The sequence below is a fragment of the Oncorhynchus mykiss genome, chromosome 31 (assembly GCF_013265735.2).
Source record: "Oncorhynchus mykiss isolate Arlee chromosome 31, USDA_OmykA_1.1, whole genome shotgun sequence".
In the NCBI taxonomy this organism is placed as follows: Eukaryota; Metazoa; Chordata; class Actinopteri; order Salmoniformes; family Salmonidae; genus Oncorhynchus; species Oncorhynchus mykiss.
In genome coordinates, this window is record NC_050571.1 from 12,837,619 (window position 1) to 12,852,227 (window position 14,609).

Here is a 14,609-nt window from a genome sequence, read left to right on the forward strand (position 1 = left end):
CAACTTGATTCTGACAAGTCTGTTTAAAAATGTTTTCTTTCCTCAGATGCAAGCAACAACAAGAGACAGGTTTCTTAGCCAAACACTAGTAAATAACCACCTACTCATACACGCTTTTTTTTTTTAACAAGAGGAGCTTTTATGGCAAGACGGGACTTTCACTGGACACTCCCATCTCAACCTTGGACGTGGATGTCTGCGTCTCTGATTGGTCGCTGAGCTTGGCTGACAACACCTGCTTGACTCCATCTAAATTGACGACCCGCCCGGGCTCTGGGAAATATAGGCAGCATCCCTGCTGTCCCAGCGCTCACTCTCTCTTTCTGTCTCACTCTCTGCGCTGCCCGCCTGAATACAGTCTACAGCCGTGAGTGCTACTGAGTTACAGACAGACAGACAGAGAGCAGACTGGCTGGTTGGACCGGCGCGTTTCCGATACAACACTGCATCATTGTCTCAGAGCAGAGGGAAGGCAGACTTTAGCACAGGTACATACTGGTCTTCACAGATAGAGGCAGAAATGTTGTTTAAATTTGCAATAGTGCTGCTGGTTTTGTCACTTTTGGAGCAAGTGGTGGGATTGGATAATATCGATGTTCATGACAACCCGTCAGAGAAACCGGCAAGCCAGAAAGGACGGATGTCTCTGCAGAACACAGGTAAGAAAGAGCACGCACGCGCAGAGAGAGAGAGAGAGAGAGAATGCTGACGGATTTGGTATGGGAAGTGGGTCGATGTTGAAATTATGTTATCAGAATACAGATCAGTGGGATACATTTGCGCGAGCGGGACCGCATGCTTGTGTGCACGTGCCCTCAGCGCGGTGTATTTTGGAGCGAGGAACACGTTATTTCTCTCTCTCTCCCTCTGCATTCATCTGTTTCTTGACCGAAATACTGGCTTTATCATGGATGAGATTACCTTTTCAGATGATCCAGAAAGGGGATATATTGTAAATACAGGGTGACAGAAATGCAATATGTTAGTAAACTATTAATAGACAGACACAAGGTAGGTCATGATAGATAACGTATATGGCAGCGCCTCTAGGTGTGTGTGTTTGTGCGTGTGCGCGTTTGAGTTGTTTTTTTTTCCCGCGTATGCTCGTTACAATGTGCTTGGTTCAAAGTTAGCCAACATCCAGCCGATCCATTGGCAACCAGTATGCGTTTTGCATTTAAATGAAACAAACTTGGCAAAATGACTTAGCCTATGAGCAAGCTACCACAGTTGAGTGACTATCATGTGGCTACAATAGAGCCTAGGCTACACTGTAATGGAAAACTGTAATTTATAAGGTAATTTGAGGTATTCTAAACAGTAAAATAAAATACAACTCTGAAATGTTTAATTGCAGAATAATGTAAATGATGGTGCATTATGTGAAAAATTGCTGTATTTTTGAATGGTACTGTAATTTCACCCCATATAATACAGTGCTTTACTGTATCTCTGGAGCATCAAACACATTTGACCACTAGTGGGGGAATGGTATTGTTGTGTCTGGCTTATTTACATATTTTGAGGCGTGCCTTGTAACATGCTATATTTGTTGCACCTGTGAGTGAGAATGCTGTACCAATTTAACTCCTATTGGGTTATAGTGGCAAATCAATTTAAAATGTATAGGGGCCATATTAGAGTGGCAGTGCGTCTTAAATGAAATGGTTGAGCATTTCACCAAGTCCGTTTGGTCTGTTTTGCCCTGTAGTTGTTGCCAGTTTGAAAGCCTTTATTAAGGCTTCCAGAAGTGCAATTGATATAAAACACAAAATATTAATTAATATAATGTTTAGACATTTTATCAAGTGGCCAACCTGCTTGCACAAATCCCTTGTAATTACAGTAAATACTGTGAAATACAAACCCCTCCCCTCAATGAATTTCATTCATCCATTAATTAATTAATTTAGTCATTCATTCATTCGGATTAAAGTAGCATACTCTGAATGCTGATTGGCTGACAGTCGTGGTATATCAGACTATACCAAGGGTTTTACAAAACATGTACTTTTACTGCTCTAATGACGTTGGTAACCAGTTTTTAATAGCAATAAGGCACTTCAGGGGTTTGTGGTATATGACCACTTTGTGTTGTGCCTAAGAACAGCCCTTAGCTGTGGTATATTGACCATATACCACATCCCATCGGGCCTTATTGCTTAAGTATAATGCAGTCAATAGTATTACAGTAATGTAATATGAGATACAGCATTTTACTCGCCACCTAGCTGCCTGTAAAATACTGTGAAATTCATGGTAACCGCTTTTAGGCTCGCACACATCGCACCTAATCTGGATCTAGTGTTCAACTGCCGATCATTCAGCGCGCTGTGTTTTAGGGACACCCGCTACAAACGTCTGACTGCCGAGATTTTTCACACGAGTCTACATGTAAAATCGGTTCGCAAATTACGTTCAAAGATGTTAAGTACTCTTGTCCAGCAAACGCTTTTGGTGTCTGAGCCCTTACAGTGGACTCCAGGCGTTAACTGTTGATTGTTAGGCTCCTACAAAGCATGCTGATAGGGAATGATGCAATCGCCTCATGCAGGGCTGATGTTCCGCATTCATAACAGGAATCCTAGTCCCTTAAGAAAGGCCTACGGTCTATGCAAAATAACCAATGTTATGAAATAAATACTTATATCTCTTATTCAATATAAAAATCACGAGAATGGAAGGGTTTCTAATCCTTGTAGTTGCAGGGACAGCCCTGATGCAGCTCTGCACAGTAGAGTCCCTCAGTCAGTCAGAGTCCCACACCACTGTGTAATTCAATGCACGTTGCGGCCAACTCGGACGAGCCAGGCACATTCCCGTGTAAACGCCAACACAAGCACTCGCTGCCGAGAGAGCAGCTCATTTTCCTGCAGCGCACCAAAGTTAAACCCAGTGACTACATACCCTTTTTTCTCTCTCTCTCTCTCTCTCTCTCTCTCTCTCTCTCTCTCTCTCTCTCTCTCTCTCTCTCACTCACTCACTCACTCACACCGCACACGCACACGCACGCACACACACCCACACACACACACACACCTCCCCCCAACAGAGCAGTCCTTGTTGACAAGCATCATTTCTCAAGTAAATTTGTTGCTTTAATTCTTTATTTACTCTGACCGGAGGGCTCCTGAGATTAATCTGCCTAGGCTATCAAATATGACACTTCCAGTGATTTGCTCTAGGTATATTAATGCATATCTCCAACTAAGACACATGCTGTATGTCCAAGACTCATATATCCTATGATGTCTAAAACATGCTAACCCTTTCAAGATTGGCCTATATGGAATACCATACCAGTATAGTAATTGGTTCTATCCCATGTGTACTGAATGCCTCAGTGGCAGTGACTGGAGGAGAGGAGAGGGAGATGACTGGAGGAGAGGAGATGGAGATGACTGGAGGAGAGGGGGATGACTGGAGAAGAGGAGGGAGATGACTGGAGGAGAGGAGAGGGAGATGACTGGAGGAGAGGAGAGGGAGATGACTGGAGGAGAGGAGAGGGAGATGACTGGAGGAGAGGAGAGGGAGATGACTGGAGGAGAGGAGAGGGAGATGACTGGAGGAGAGGGGGATGACTGGAGGAGAGGAGAGGGAGATGACTGGAGGAGAGGGGGATGACTGGAGAAGAGGAGAGGGAGATGACTGGAGGAGAGGAGAGGGGGATGACTGGAGGAGAGGAGAGGGAGATGACTGGAGGAGAGGAGAGGGAGATGACTGGAGGAGAGGAGAGGGAGATGACTGGAGGTGAGGAGAGGGAGATGAGAGATGAGTGGAGGAGAGGAGAGGGAGATGACTGGAGGAGAGGAGAGGGAGATGAGTGGAGGAGAGGAGAGGGAGATGACTGGAGGAGAGGAGAGGGAGATGAGTGGAGGAGAGGAGAGGGAGATGACTGGAGGAGAGGAGAGTGAGATGATGGGGACTCACTCTCTCTGTGGGTCTTCATGACTGGAGGAGAGGAGAGTGAGATGATGGGGACTCACTCTCTCTGTGGGTCTTCTGATTACAGAAGTTTGTGTGCCATGTGTAGCCTAACACCGTGTGCCATGTGTAGCCTAACACCGTGTGCCATGTGTAGCCTAACACCGTGTGCCATGTGTAGCCTAACAACGTGTGCCATGTGTAGCCTAACACCGTGTGCCATGTGTAGCCTAACACCATGTACCATGTACACTATACATTATTTAACTAGGCAAGTCAGTTAAGAACAAATTATTGTTTACAATGACGGCTTACCCCTGCCAAACCCTAACCCGGACGACACTGGTCCAATTGTGCACCGCCCTATGGGACTCCCAATCACGGCCTGGAATCGAACCAGGGTCTGTAGTGACGCCTCTAGCACTGAGATGCAGTGCCTTAGACCGCTGCGCCTTAGACTGGAGCCAAAGGGAAGGCCTCTCTAAATATCCTACCATTTGGGGTTAACAGGCAGACATTTCCCACTCTCCTGGTCATTTCATTTCGGTCCACTATCATTTGTTTTATTCCTGTCCTCCTTGGCTGCCACTGGCCAGGCGTTGTATAAGATTGTATAACATCTACATTTGAGTCATTTAGCAGATGCTCTTATCCAGAGCCACTTACTGGAGTGAGTACATACATTTGTCATGCTGATCCCCCGTGGGAATTGAGCCCACAGCCCTGGCGTGGCAAGCGTCATGCTCTACCAACTGAGTTACATGGACAGCGAGAGGCCCAAGGGTGATGCCAACTGCCAACCTACTACAGCCCTGGCGTTGCAAGCGTCATGCTCTACCAACTGAGTTACATGGACAGCGAGAGGCCCAAGGGTGATGCCAACTGCCAACCTACTACAGCCCTGGCGTTGCAAGTGTCATGCTCTACCAACTGAGTTACATGGACAGCGAGAGGCCCAAGGGTGATGCCAACTGCCATCCTACTACAGCCCTGGACTGCACTGTTTCACATCTTCTCCTCTGTATATTTGGATACTCCGGTTTCAATGTAAACATCAACCACTGGTCTTACCAGAGTCATGTCACATTGGGCTGCATTATGAAACATTGTATGTGTCCCACTCTATCTTCTATAGTGCAGTATAGGGACAGGAACACTGTCTAGTCCAGGTCAGTCACCTGTTCAGTCACCAGTTCAATCACCTGTCTACTTCAGTCCAATCACTTGTCTACTTCAGTCCAGTCACCTGTCTACTTCAGTCCAATCATCTGTCTACTTCAGTCCAGTCACCTGTCTACTTCAGTCCAATCATCTGTCTACTTCAGTCCAATCACCTGTCTACTTCAGTCCAATCACCTGTCTACTTCAGTCCAATCACCTGTCTACTTCAGTCCAGTCACCTGTCTACTTCAGTCCAATCACCTGTCTACTTCAGTCCAATCACTTGTCTACTTCAGTCCAGTCACCTGTCTACTTCAGTCCAATCATCTGTCTACTTCAGTCCAGTCACCTGTCTACTTCAGTCCAATCATCTGTCTACTTCAGTCCAATCACCTGTCTACTTCAGTCCAATCACCTGTCTACTTCAGTCCAGTCACCTGTCTACTTCAGTCCAATCATCTGTCTACTTCAGTCCAGTCACCTGTCTACTTCAGTCCAATCATCTGTCTACTTCAGTCCAATCACCTGTCTACTTCAGTCCAATCACCTGTCTACTTCAGTCCAATCACCTGTCTACTTCAGTCCAGTCATCTGTCTACTTCAGTCCAGTCATCTGTCTACTTCAGTCCAATCACCTGTCTACTTCAGTCCAATCACCTGTCTACATCAGTCCAATCACCTGTCTACTTCAGTCCAATGACCTGTCTACTTCAGTCCAATCACCTGTCTACTTCAGTCCAGTCACCTGTCTACTTCAGTCCAATCACCTGTCTACTTCAGTCCAATCACCTGTCTACTTCAGTCCAATCACCTGTCTACTTCAGTCCAGTCACCTGTCTACTTCAGTCCAATCACCTGTCCGCTCCAGTCCAGTCACCAGTCTAGTCCATCTCTCCACAGCAGCCCGGCCAGTTAGTCACTTAGAAAGATCCTGTGAAAAGTTGAAGGGTGTCAAATATGTGTACCTGGCAGCACAGACAGGAAAGACTAATTATATATAAACTAATACACAGTCACTCATCTACATGCTTGTTTAATACCAGGAAAACTGACACCGGTTGACTAAAGGCACAATAGTAATGACTTCTGCGTTGGTATGTTCTCCTGTAATACCCAACGCTGTATTGGTATCTGCAGTGCAGCATCCCCTCCTATCCTCACGCCAGGCAATGCAGATGTATTTTGACGCAGAATGACACAGTAATAATCTCTCTGTCACCATGCATTCATCTGCACACCCCTCTGGTCTGTCTCTCTCTGTGGAGAGAAGAGGAGAGATGTTGTTTTCTTATCTCTGACGCTGAAGCCTGGAGGCTGGTTTAGTATGTATCTACTACACTGACAGTAGAAAGAGGGAGCATCCCAAATGACACCCTGTTTCCTATATGGTGCACTACTTTGGACCAGGGTCCACATAGGAGCCAGTCTCTCTGCCATGGGAATTCAAATCTCAGCCTGGATGTCCAGACCTAAGTACTGTTCCTTCTTTTCCTCTCCCTAACTGAATGATTAATGTTACTGATTGGCCAGAGAGTCACCTGGTGGGAAATGATGAAAACATGAAATACATATTTTGTTTGTTACGCATGGACAAAGGAGGGGGGGGGTCTGTATTTGAGAAAAGGGGCCTAGAACTCTTACTCTACTAACATAACCATAGGTTAGAAAGTTACAAAGAAGATTACAAGGAAATAACAGCTATGAGACAACAAGGAAATAACAGCTCTGAGACAACAAGGAAATAACAGCTCTGAGACAACAAGAAAACAACAGCTCTGAGACAACAAGGAAATAACAGCTCTGAGACAACAAGGAAATAACAGCTCTGAGACAACAAGGAAATAACAGCTCTGAGACAACAAGAAAACAACAGCTCTGAGACAACAAGGAAATAACAGCTCTGAGACAACAAGGAAATAACAGCTCTGAGACAACAAGAAAACAACAGCTCTGAGACAACAAGGAAATAACAGCTCTGAGACAACAAGGAAATAACAGCTCTGAGACAACAAGGAAATAACAGCTATGAGACAACAAGAAAACAACAGCTCTGAGACAACAAGGAAATAACAGCTCTGAGACAACAAGGAAATAACAGCTCTGAGACAACAAGGAAATAACAGCTCTGAGACCACAAGGAAATAATAGCTCTGAGACAACAAGGAAACAACAGCTCTGAGACAACAAGGAAATAACAGCTCTGAGACAACAAGGAAATAACAGCTCTGAGACAACAAGGAAATAACAGCTCTGAGACAACAAGGAAATAACAGCTCTGAGACAACAAGAAAACAACAGCTCTGAGACAACAAGGAAATAACAGCTCTGAGACAACAAGGAAATAACAGCTCTGAGACAACAAGGAAATAACAGCTCTGAGACAACAAGGAAATAATAGCTCTGAGACAACAAGGAAATAACAGCTCTGAGACAACAAGGAAATAATAGCTCTGAGACAACAAGGAAATAACAGCTCTGAGACAACAAGGAAATAACAGCTATGAGACAACAAGGAAATAATAGCTCTGTGACAACAAGGAAATAACAGCTCTGAGACAACAAGGAAATAACAGCTCTGAGACAACAAGGAAATAACAGCTCTGAGACAACAAGGAAATAACAGCTCTGAGACAACAAGGAAATAATAGCTCTGAGACAACAAGGAAATAACAGCTCTGAGACAACAAGGAAATAACAGCTATGAGACAACAAGGAAATAATAGCTCTGAGACAACAAGGCAATAATAGCTCTGAGACAACAAGGAAATAATAGCTCTGAGACAACAAGGAAATAACAGCTCTGAGACAACAAGGAAATAACAGCTCTGAGACAACAAGGCAATAATAGCTCTGAGACAACAAGGAAATAATAGCTCTGAGACAACAAGGAAATAACAGCTCTGAGACAACAAGGAAATAATAGCTCTGAGACAACAAGGAAATAATAGCTCTGAGACAACAAGGAAATAACAGCTCTGAGACAACAAGGAAATAACAGCTCTGAGACAACAAGGAAATAACAGCTCTGAGACAACAAGGAAATAATAGCTCTGAGACAACAAGGAAATAACAGCTCTGAGACAACAAGGAAATAACAGCTCTGAGACAACAAGGAAATAACAGCTCTGAGACAACAAGGAAATAACAGCTCTGAGACAACAAGGAAATAACAGCTCTGAGACAACAAGGAAATAACAGCTCTGAGACAACAAGGAAATAACAGCTCTGAGACCACAAGGAAATAATAGCTCTGAGACAACAAGGAAACAACAGCTCTGAGACAACAAGGAAATAACAGCTCTGAGACAACAAGGAAATAACAGCTCTGAGACAACAAGGAAATAACAGCTCTGAGACAACAAGGAAATAACAGCTCTGAGACAACAAGAAAACAACAGCTCTGAGACAACAAGGAAATAACAGCTCTGAGACAACAAGGAAATAACAGCTCTGAGACAACAAGGAAATAACAGCTCTGAGACAACAAGGAAATAATAGCTCTGAGACAACAAGGAAATAACAGCTCTGAGACAACAAGGAAATAATAGCTCTGAGACAACAAGGAAATAACAGCTCTGAGACAACAAGGAAATAACAGCTATGAGACAACAAGGAAATAATAGCTCTGTGACAACAAGGAAATAACAGCTCTGAGACAACAAGGAAATAACAGCTCTGAGACAACAAGGAAATAACAGCTCTGAGACAACAAGGAAATAACAGCTCTGAGACAACAAGGAAATAATAGCTCTGAGACAACAAGGAAATAACAGCTCTGAGACAACAAGGAAATAACAGCTATGAGACAACAAGGAAATAATAGCTCTGAGACAACAAGGCAATAATAGCTCTGAGACAACAAGGAAATAATAGCTCTGAGACAACAAGGAAATAACAGCTCTGAGACAACAAGGAAATAACAGCTCTGAGACAACAAGGCAATAATAGCTCTGAGACAACAAGGAAATAATAGCTCTGAGACAACAAGGAAATAACAGCTCTGAGACAACAAGGAAATAATAGCTCTGAGACAACAAGGAAATAATAGCTCTGAGACAACAAGGAAATAACAGCTCTGAGACAACAAGGAAATAACAGCTCTGAGACAACAAGGAAATAACAGCTCTGAGACAACAAGGAAATAATAGCTCTGAGACAACAAGGAAATAACAGCTCTGAGACAACAAGGAAATAACAGCTCTGAGACAACAAGGAAATAACAGCTCTGAGACAACAAGGAAATAACAGCTCTGAGACAACAAGAAAATAACAGCTCTGAGACAACAAGGAAATAATAGCTCTGAGACAACAAGGAAATAATAGCTCTGAGACAACAAGGAAATAACAGCTCTGAGACAACAAGGAAATAACAGCTCTGAGACAACAAGGAAATAACAGCTCTGAGACAACAAGGAAATAATAGCTCTGAGACAACAAGGAAATAACAGCTCTGAGACAACAAGGAAATAACAGCTCTGAGACAACAAGGAAATAACAGCTCTGAGACAACAAGGAAATAACAGCTCTGAGACAACAAGGAAATAACAGCTCTGAGACAACAAGGAAATAACAGCTCTGAGACAACAAGGAAATAACAGCTATGAGACAACAAGGAAATAACAGCTATGAGACAACAAGGAAATAACAGCTCTGAGACAACAAGGAAATAATAGCTCTGAGACAACAAGGAAATAACAGTTTAGGGATAAAAAGGAAATACCAGCTCTGAGACCATGCTTAAGACCATGGCCTGTATCATTACATGTAATGGGGATAGAGGTTGATGCTTGATAGTAGACTGTAAGTGTCAGTGACAACTCTCTCTCCATCTCTCTCTCGCTCCAGCTGAGATCCAGCACTGTCTGGTGAGTGCAGGAGATGTGGGCTGCGGTGTGTTTGAGTGTTTTGAGAACAACTCCTGTGAGATCAGAGGCCTGCAGGAGATCTGTCTGACCTTCCTACACAACGCCGGAAAGTTTGATTCCCAGGTAAGGCACTCTGTGTGTGTGTGTGTGTGTGTGTGTGTGTGTGTGTGTGTGTGTGTGTGTGTTTGTTTAAGTCTACATGTGTGTGTGTGTACATGCGTGTATGTTAGTGCACACATGGATTTATTGAGTGTGTTTGCCAACATGTGCATTCGAATGTGTTTGTGTGCCCCAATTCTCTTCCCTCTCCCACGGAGGTCAGGTCTCTGTGTGTCAGGGCAGAGGGCTCCAGGGCCAGGGGTAGCCAGCTGGCACCATGCCGAGCCAGATCCCCTGTCAGACGGGTAGAACAGCCTCTGTCCCGGCCTCTCACTGGGCCATCAGAAGGAGTTCTAACCATCCTACAACTAGAACATCTACAGTGCATTCAGAAAGTATTCAAACCCCTTCACTTTTACCACATTTTCTTACGTTACAGCTTTATTCTAAAATAGATTAAATAAATAAAACATCCTCATCAATCTACACACCATACCCTATAGTGACAAAGTCAAAACAGGTTTTTATGTATCAAATGTATAAAAACTCTTATTTACATGAGTATTCAGACCCTTTGCTATGCTATTCCAAATTGAGCTCAGGTGCATCCTGTTTCCATTGATCATCCTTGAGATGTTTCAACAACTTGATTGGAGAACACCTGTGGTAAGGTCGCAGTTGTAAATGAGAACTTGTTCTCAACTAGCCTACCTGGTTAAATAAAGGTGAAAAAAAATGCAATTGATTGGACATGGTTTGGAAAGGCACACTCCTTTCTATATAAGTCCCCACAGTTGACAATGCATGTCAGAGCAAAAACCAAGCCATGAGGTCGAAGGAATTGTCCATAGTGCTGAGAGACAGGATTGAGTTGAGGCACAGATCTGGGGAAGGGTACAAAAAAATATATGCAGCATTGAAGGTCCCCAAGCACAGAGTGGTCTCCATCATTCTTAAACGGAGGAAGTTTGGAACCACCAAGACTCTTCCTAGAGCTGCTAGCCCAGTCAAACTGAGCAATTGGGGGAGAAGGGCCTTGGTCAGGGTGCCGACCATGAACCCAATGGTCACTCTGACAGAGCTCCAGAACTCCTCTGTGGAGATGAGAGAACCTTCCAGAAGGACAACCATATCTACAGCACTCTACCAATCAGGCCTCAGACTGGGGCGAAGGTTCACCTTCCAACAGGACAACAACCCTAAGCACACATCCCAAGAGTCTGCAAAGCTGTCATCAAGGCAAAGGGTGGCTACTTTGAAGAATATCAAATATATTTTGATTTGTTTAACACTTTTTTGGTTATTATGTGATTCCATATGTGTTATTTCAACATTTTGATATCTTCACGATTATTCTACAATGTAGAAAATAGTAAAAATAAAGAAAAACCCTTGAATGAGTAGATGTGTCCAAACTTTGACTGGTACTGTATGTAAATGTGATATTTCAGTTTTTTATTTGTAATACATTTGCAAAAATATTTTTTTTTAAACTTCTTTTTTTTTTGTCATTATAAGGTATTGTGTGTATATTGATGAGGATTTTTTTTTTTTAATCAATTTTAGAATAGGTCTGTAACGTAACAAAATGTGGAAAAAGTCAAGGGGTCTGAATACTTTTCGAATGCACTGTATGTTCAGGGGTTAGCAGGTTTTTATTGGTACAGCACAATCAACCAATCCAATAATCCCCAGCTTCCAATTGGTCAATTCAACCACTCTCCTCTCCCTTGCATCTATTCCCAAGGTCGTTGCTGTAAAATACATGTTAAGTACAATCATTAATGGTTGAGTGTTCTATATTTCTGTTAGGGTCAGGTTTGAGTGTTCCATAGTTCTGTTAGGGTTGAGTGTTCTATATGTCTGTAAGGGTTAGGGTGGAGTGTTCTATATATCTGTTGGGGTTAGGATTGAGTGTTCTATAGTTCTGTTAGGGTTGAGTGTTCTATAGTTCTGTTAGGGTTAGCGTTGAGTGTTCTATAGTTCTGTTAGGGTTAGGATTGAGTGTTCTATATGTCTATTAGGGTTAGGGTTGAGTGTTCTATATATCTGTTAGGGTTAGGTTTGAGTGTTCTATATATCTGTTAGGTTTAGGGTTGAGTGTTCTATAGTTATGTTAGGGTTAGGATTGAGTGTTCTATAGTTCTGTTAGGGTTAGGGTTAGGGTTGAGTGTTCTATATTTCTGTTAGGGTTAGGGTTGAGTGTTCTATATGTCTGTAAGGGTTAGGGTTGAGTGTTCTATAGTTCTGTTAGTGTTAGGGTTGAGTGCTCTATATGTCTGTAAGGGTTAGGGTTGAGTGTTCTATAGTTCTGTTAGGGTTAAGGTTGAGTGTTCTATAGTTCTGTTATGGTTAGGTTTGAGTGTTCTATATGTATGCTAGGGTTAGGTTTGAGTGTTGTATAGTTCTGTAAAGGTTAGGTGTTCTATATGTCTGTTAGTGTTAGGGTTGAGTGTTCTATATGTCTGTTAGTGTTAGGGTTGAGTGCTCTATATGTCTGTAAGGGTTAGGGTTGAGTGTTCCATAGTTCTGTTAGGGTTAAGGTTGAGTGTTCTATAGTTCTGTTAGGGTTAGCATTGAGTGTTCTATAGTTCTGTTAGGGTTAGCATTGAGTGTTCTATAGTTCTGTTAGGGTTAGGTTTGAGTGTTCTATAGTTCTGTAAAGGTTAGGTGTTCTATATGTCTGTTAGTGTTAGGGTTGAGTGTTCTATATGTCTGTTAGGGTTAGCATTGAGTGTTCTATAGTTCTGTTAGGGTTAGGATTGAATGTTGTGTAGTTCTGTTAGGGTTAGGGTTGAGTGTTCTATAGTTCTGTTAGGGTTGAGTGTTCTATATGTCTGTTAGGGTTAGGGTTAAGTGTTCTATAGTTCTGTTAGGGTTAGGATTTAGTGTTCTACATGTCTGTGTGTTTAGGGTAAGGGTTAGGGTTGAGTGTTCTATAGTTCTGTTAGGGTTAGGGTTAAGTGTTCTATAGTTCTGTTTGGGTTAGGGTTGAGTGTTCTATATCTACTGTGTGTGTTTAGGGTAAGTCGTTCATCAAGGATGCTCTGAAGTGCATGGCCCACGGCTTGAGACACAAGTTCAGCTGCATCAGCAGGAAGTGCCTGGCCATTAAAGAGATGGTGTTCCAGCTGCAGAGAGAGTGTTACCTCAGACACAACCTGTGTTCTGCAGCCAAGCAGAACGTTGCTGTCATGGTGGAGATGATCCACTTCCAGGACCTTTTCCCTAAAGGGTGAGGATGTAGGCATTCATCAGTGTGTTTTTTTCTCTCCCTCTCTCCGTATCATCCCTTCTTCTCTTCCCTAAAGGGTGAGAAGTACTATGTCTCTCTTTCTCTCTGACCCTTTGTCTGTCTCTTCCTCCCTCTCCATCACTCTCTCTGCCTTTCTCTACCTCTTTCTACTCTTCTCTCTGCCTCTTCCCATTTTGACTTACCTAGAAGGTAAACCACCCATACCAAGCTGTGGATGTGCAGCCCTATATTCATATAATAGTATAATAATCCCATGATATCTCTCTCTCTCTCTCTGTCTCTCTCCTACCCACAGGCCGTATGTGGAGCTGGTCAACATCCTACTGAGCTGTGGGGAAGAGGTGAAGGAGGCCTTAACCAGGAGCGTCCGGCTGCAGTGTGAGCAGAACTGGGGGGCTCTCTGTGACAGCCTGAGTGTCTGCTCTTCCCTCACCCCCCCTCCTGGTCAGGCCCCCGCCTCCCCCGACCACCGCCGCCACAGGTCCCCCCACTCCGAGCCAGACCACCCCAGACCCCCCCGACAGGGGGACAAGGACAAGCCCAGTAAAGGCGGCTTCAACGCCCACCCCCGCAGCCGCAGCCAGGGTCCCCGTCGACAGAGCCCCGAGGCTGGGGTGGCGGCGGAGCAGGAAGGCTCTGAGGCCACAGACATCCGGAGGTGAAGAGACATTGAACCCTAACTATCCAGAGCCCTCCCTGACCGTGTCACCATCATAGCCCCCCCCCCCCCCCCCCCCCCCCACACACACACACACATACACACACACAGACATACACATAGACAGATACTGTTGTACATGCAAGAACACACACATCTACACACATACACAGACTCACTCTCTCTTTCTCTCGCTCTCTCCGTCCTCTCTCCCTCTCTCTGTCCTCTATCCCTCTCTCCGTCCTCTATCCCTCTCTCCGTCCTCTATCCCTCTCTCCGTCCTCTATCCCTCTCTCCGTCCTCTCTCCCTCTCTCCGTCCTCTCTCCCTCTCTCCGTCCTCTATCCCTCTCTCCGTCCTCTATCCCTCTCTTCGTCCTCTATCCCTCTCTCTGTCCTCTCTCCCTCTCTCTGTCCTCTCTCCCCCTCTCCTCTCCAGTCATTTCAGAAGTCCCAAATGGTACATCTGCAGGGTAACTTGGTGTAGCTCGTTCAGTTACTCCAGATTGTAGTCCACGATGTTGTTTCTGTTTAGTATTATTATCCTGATTTTATTTGTGTTAAGTGTTAGGACTTCTTGGGCTCTAATATAGCGTTTCTCAAATCATACTCACTGTAACTTCTGATTATATTTGTATTATTTATTTT

The 14,609-nt window shown here is 44.0% G+C and overlaps 1 protein-coding gene across 1 annotated transcript; it reads left to right on the top strand.

Annotated features, from left to right (window-relative positions):
* Positions 1-297: 297 nt before the first annotated feature.
* Positions 298-14,040, top strand: LOC110504598 (stanniocalcin-2). Its single transcript, XM_021583359.2, has 4 exons — positions 298-659; positions 9,931-10,073; positions 13,073-13,284; positions 13,601-14,040. The coding sequence occupies exons 1-4, from the start codon at positions 521-523 to the stop codon at positions 13,965-13,967; spliced, it is 861 nt and encodes a 286-aa protein (XP_021439034.1). The 5' UTR covers positions 298-520; the 3' UTR covers positions 13,968-14,040.
* The last annotated feature ends 569 nt before the right edge of the window (positions 14,041-14,609 follow it).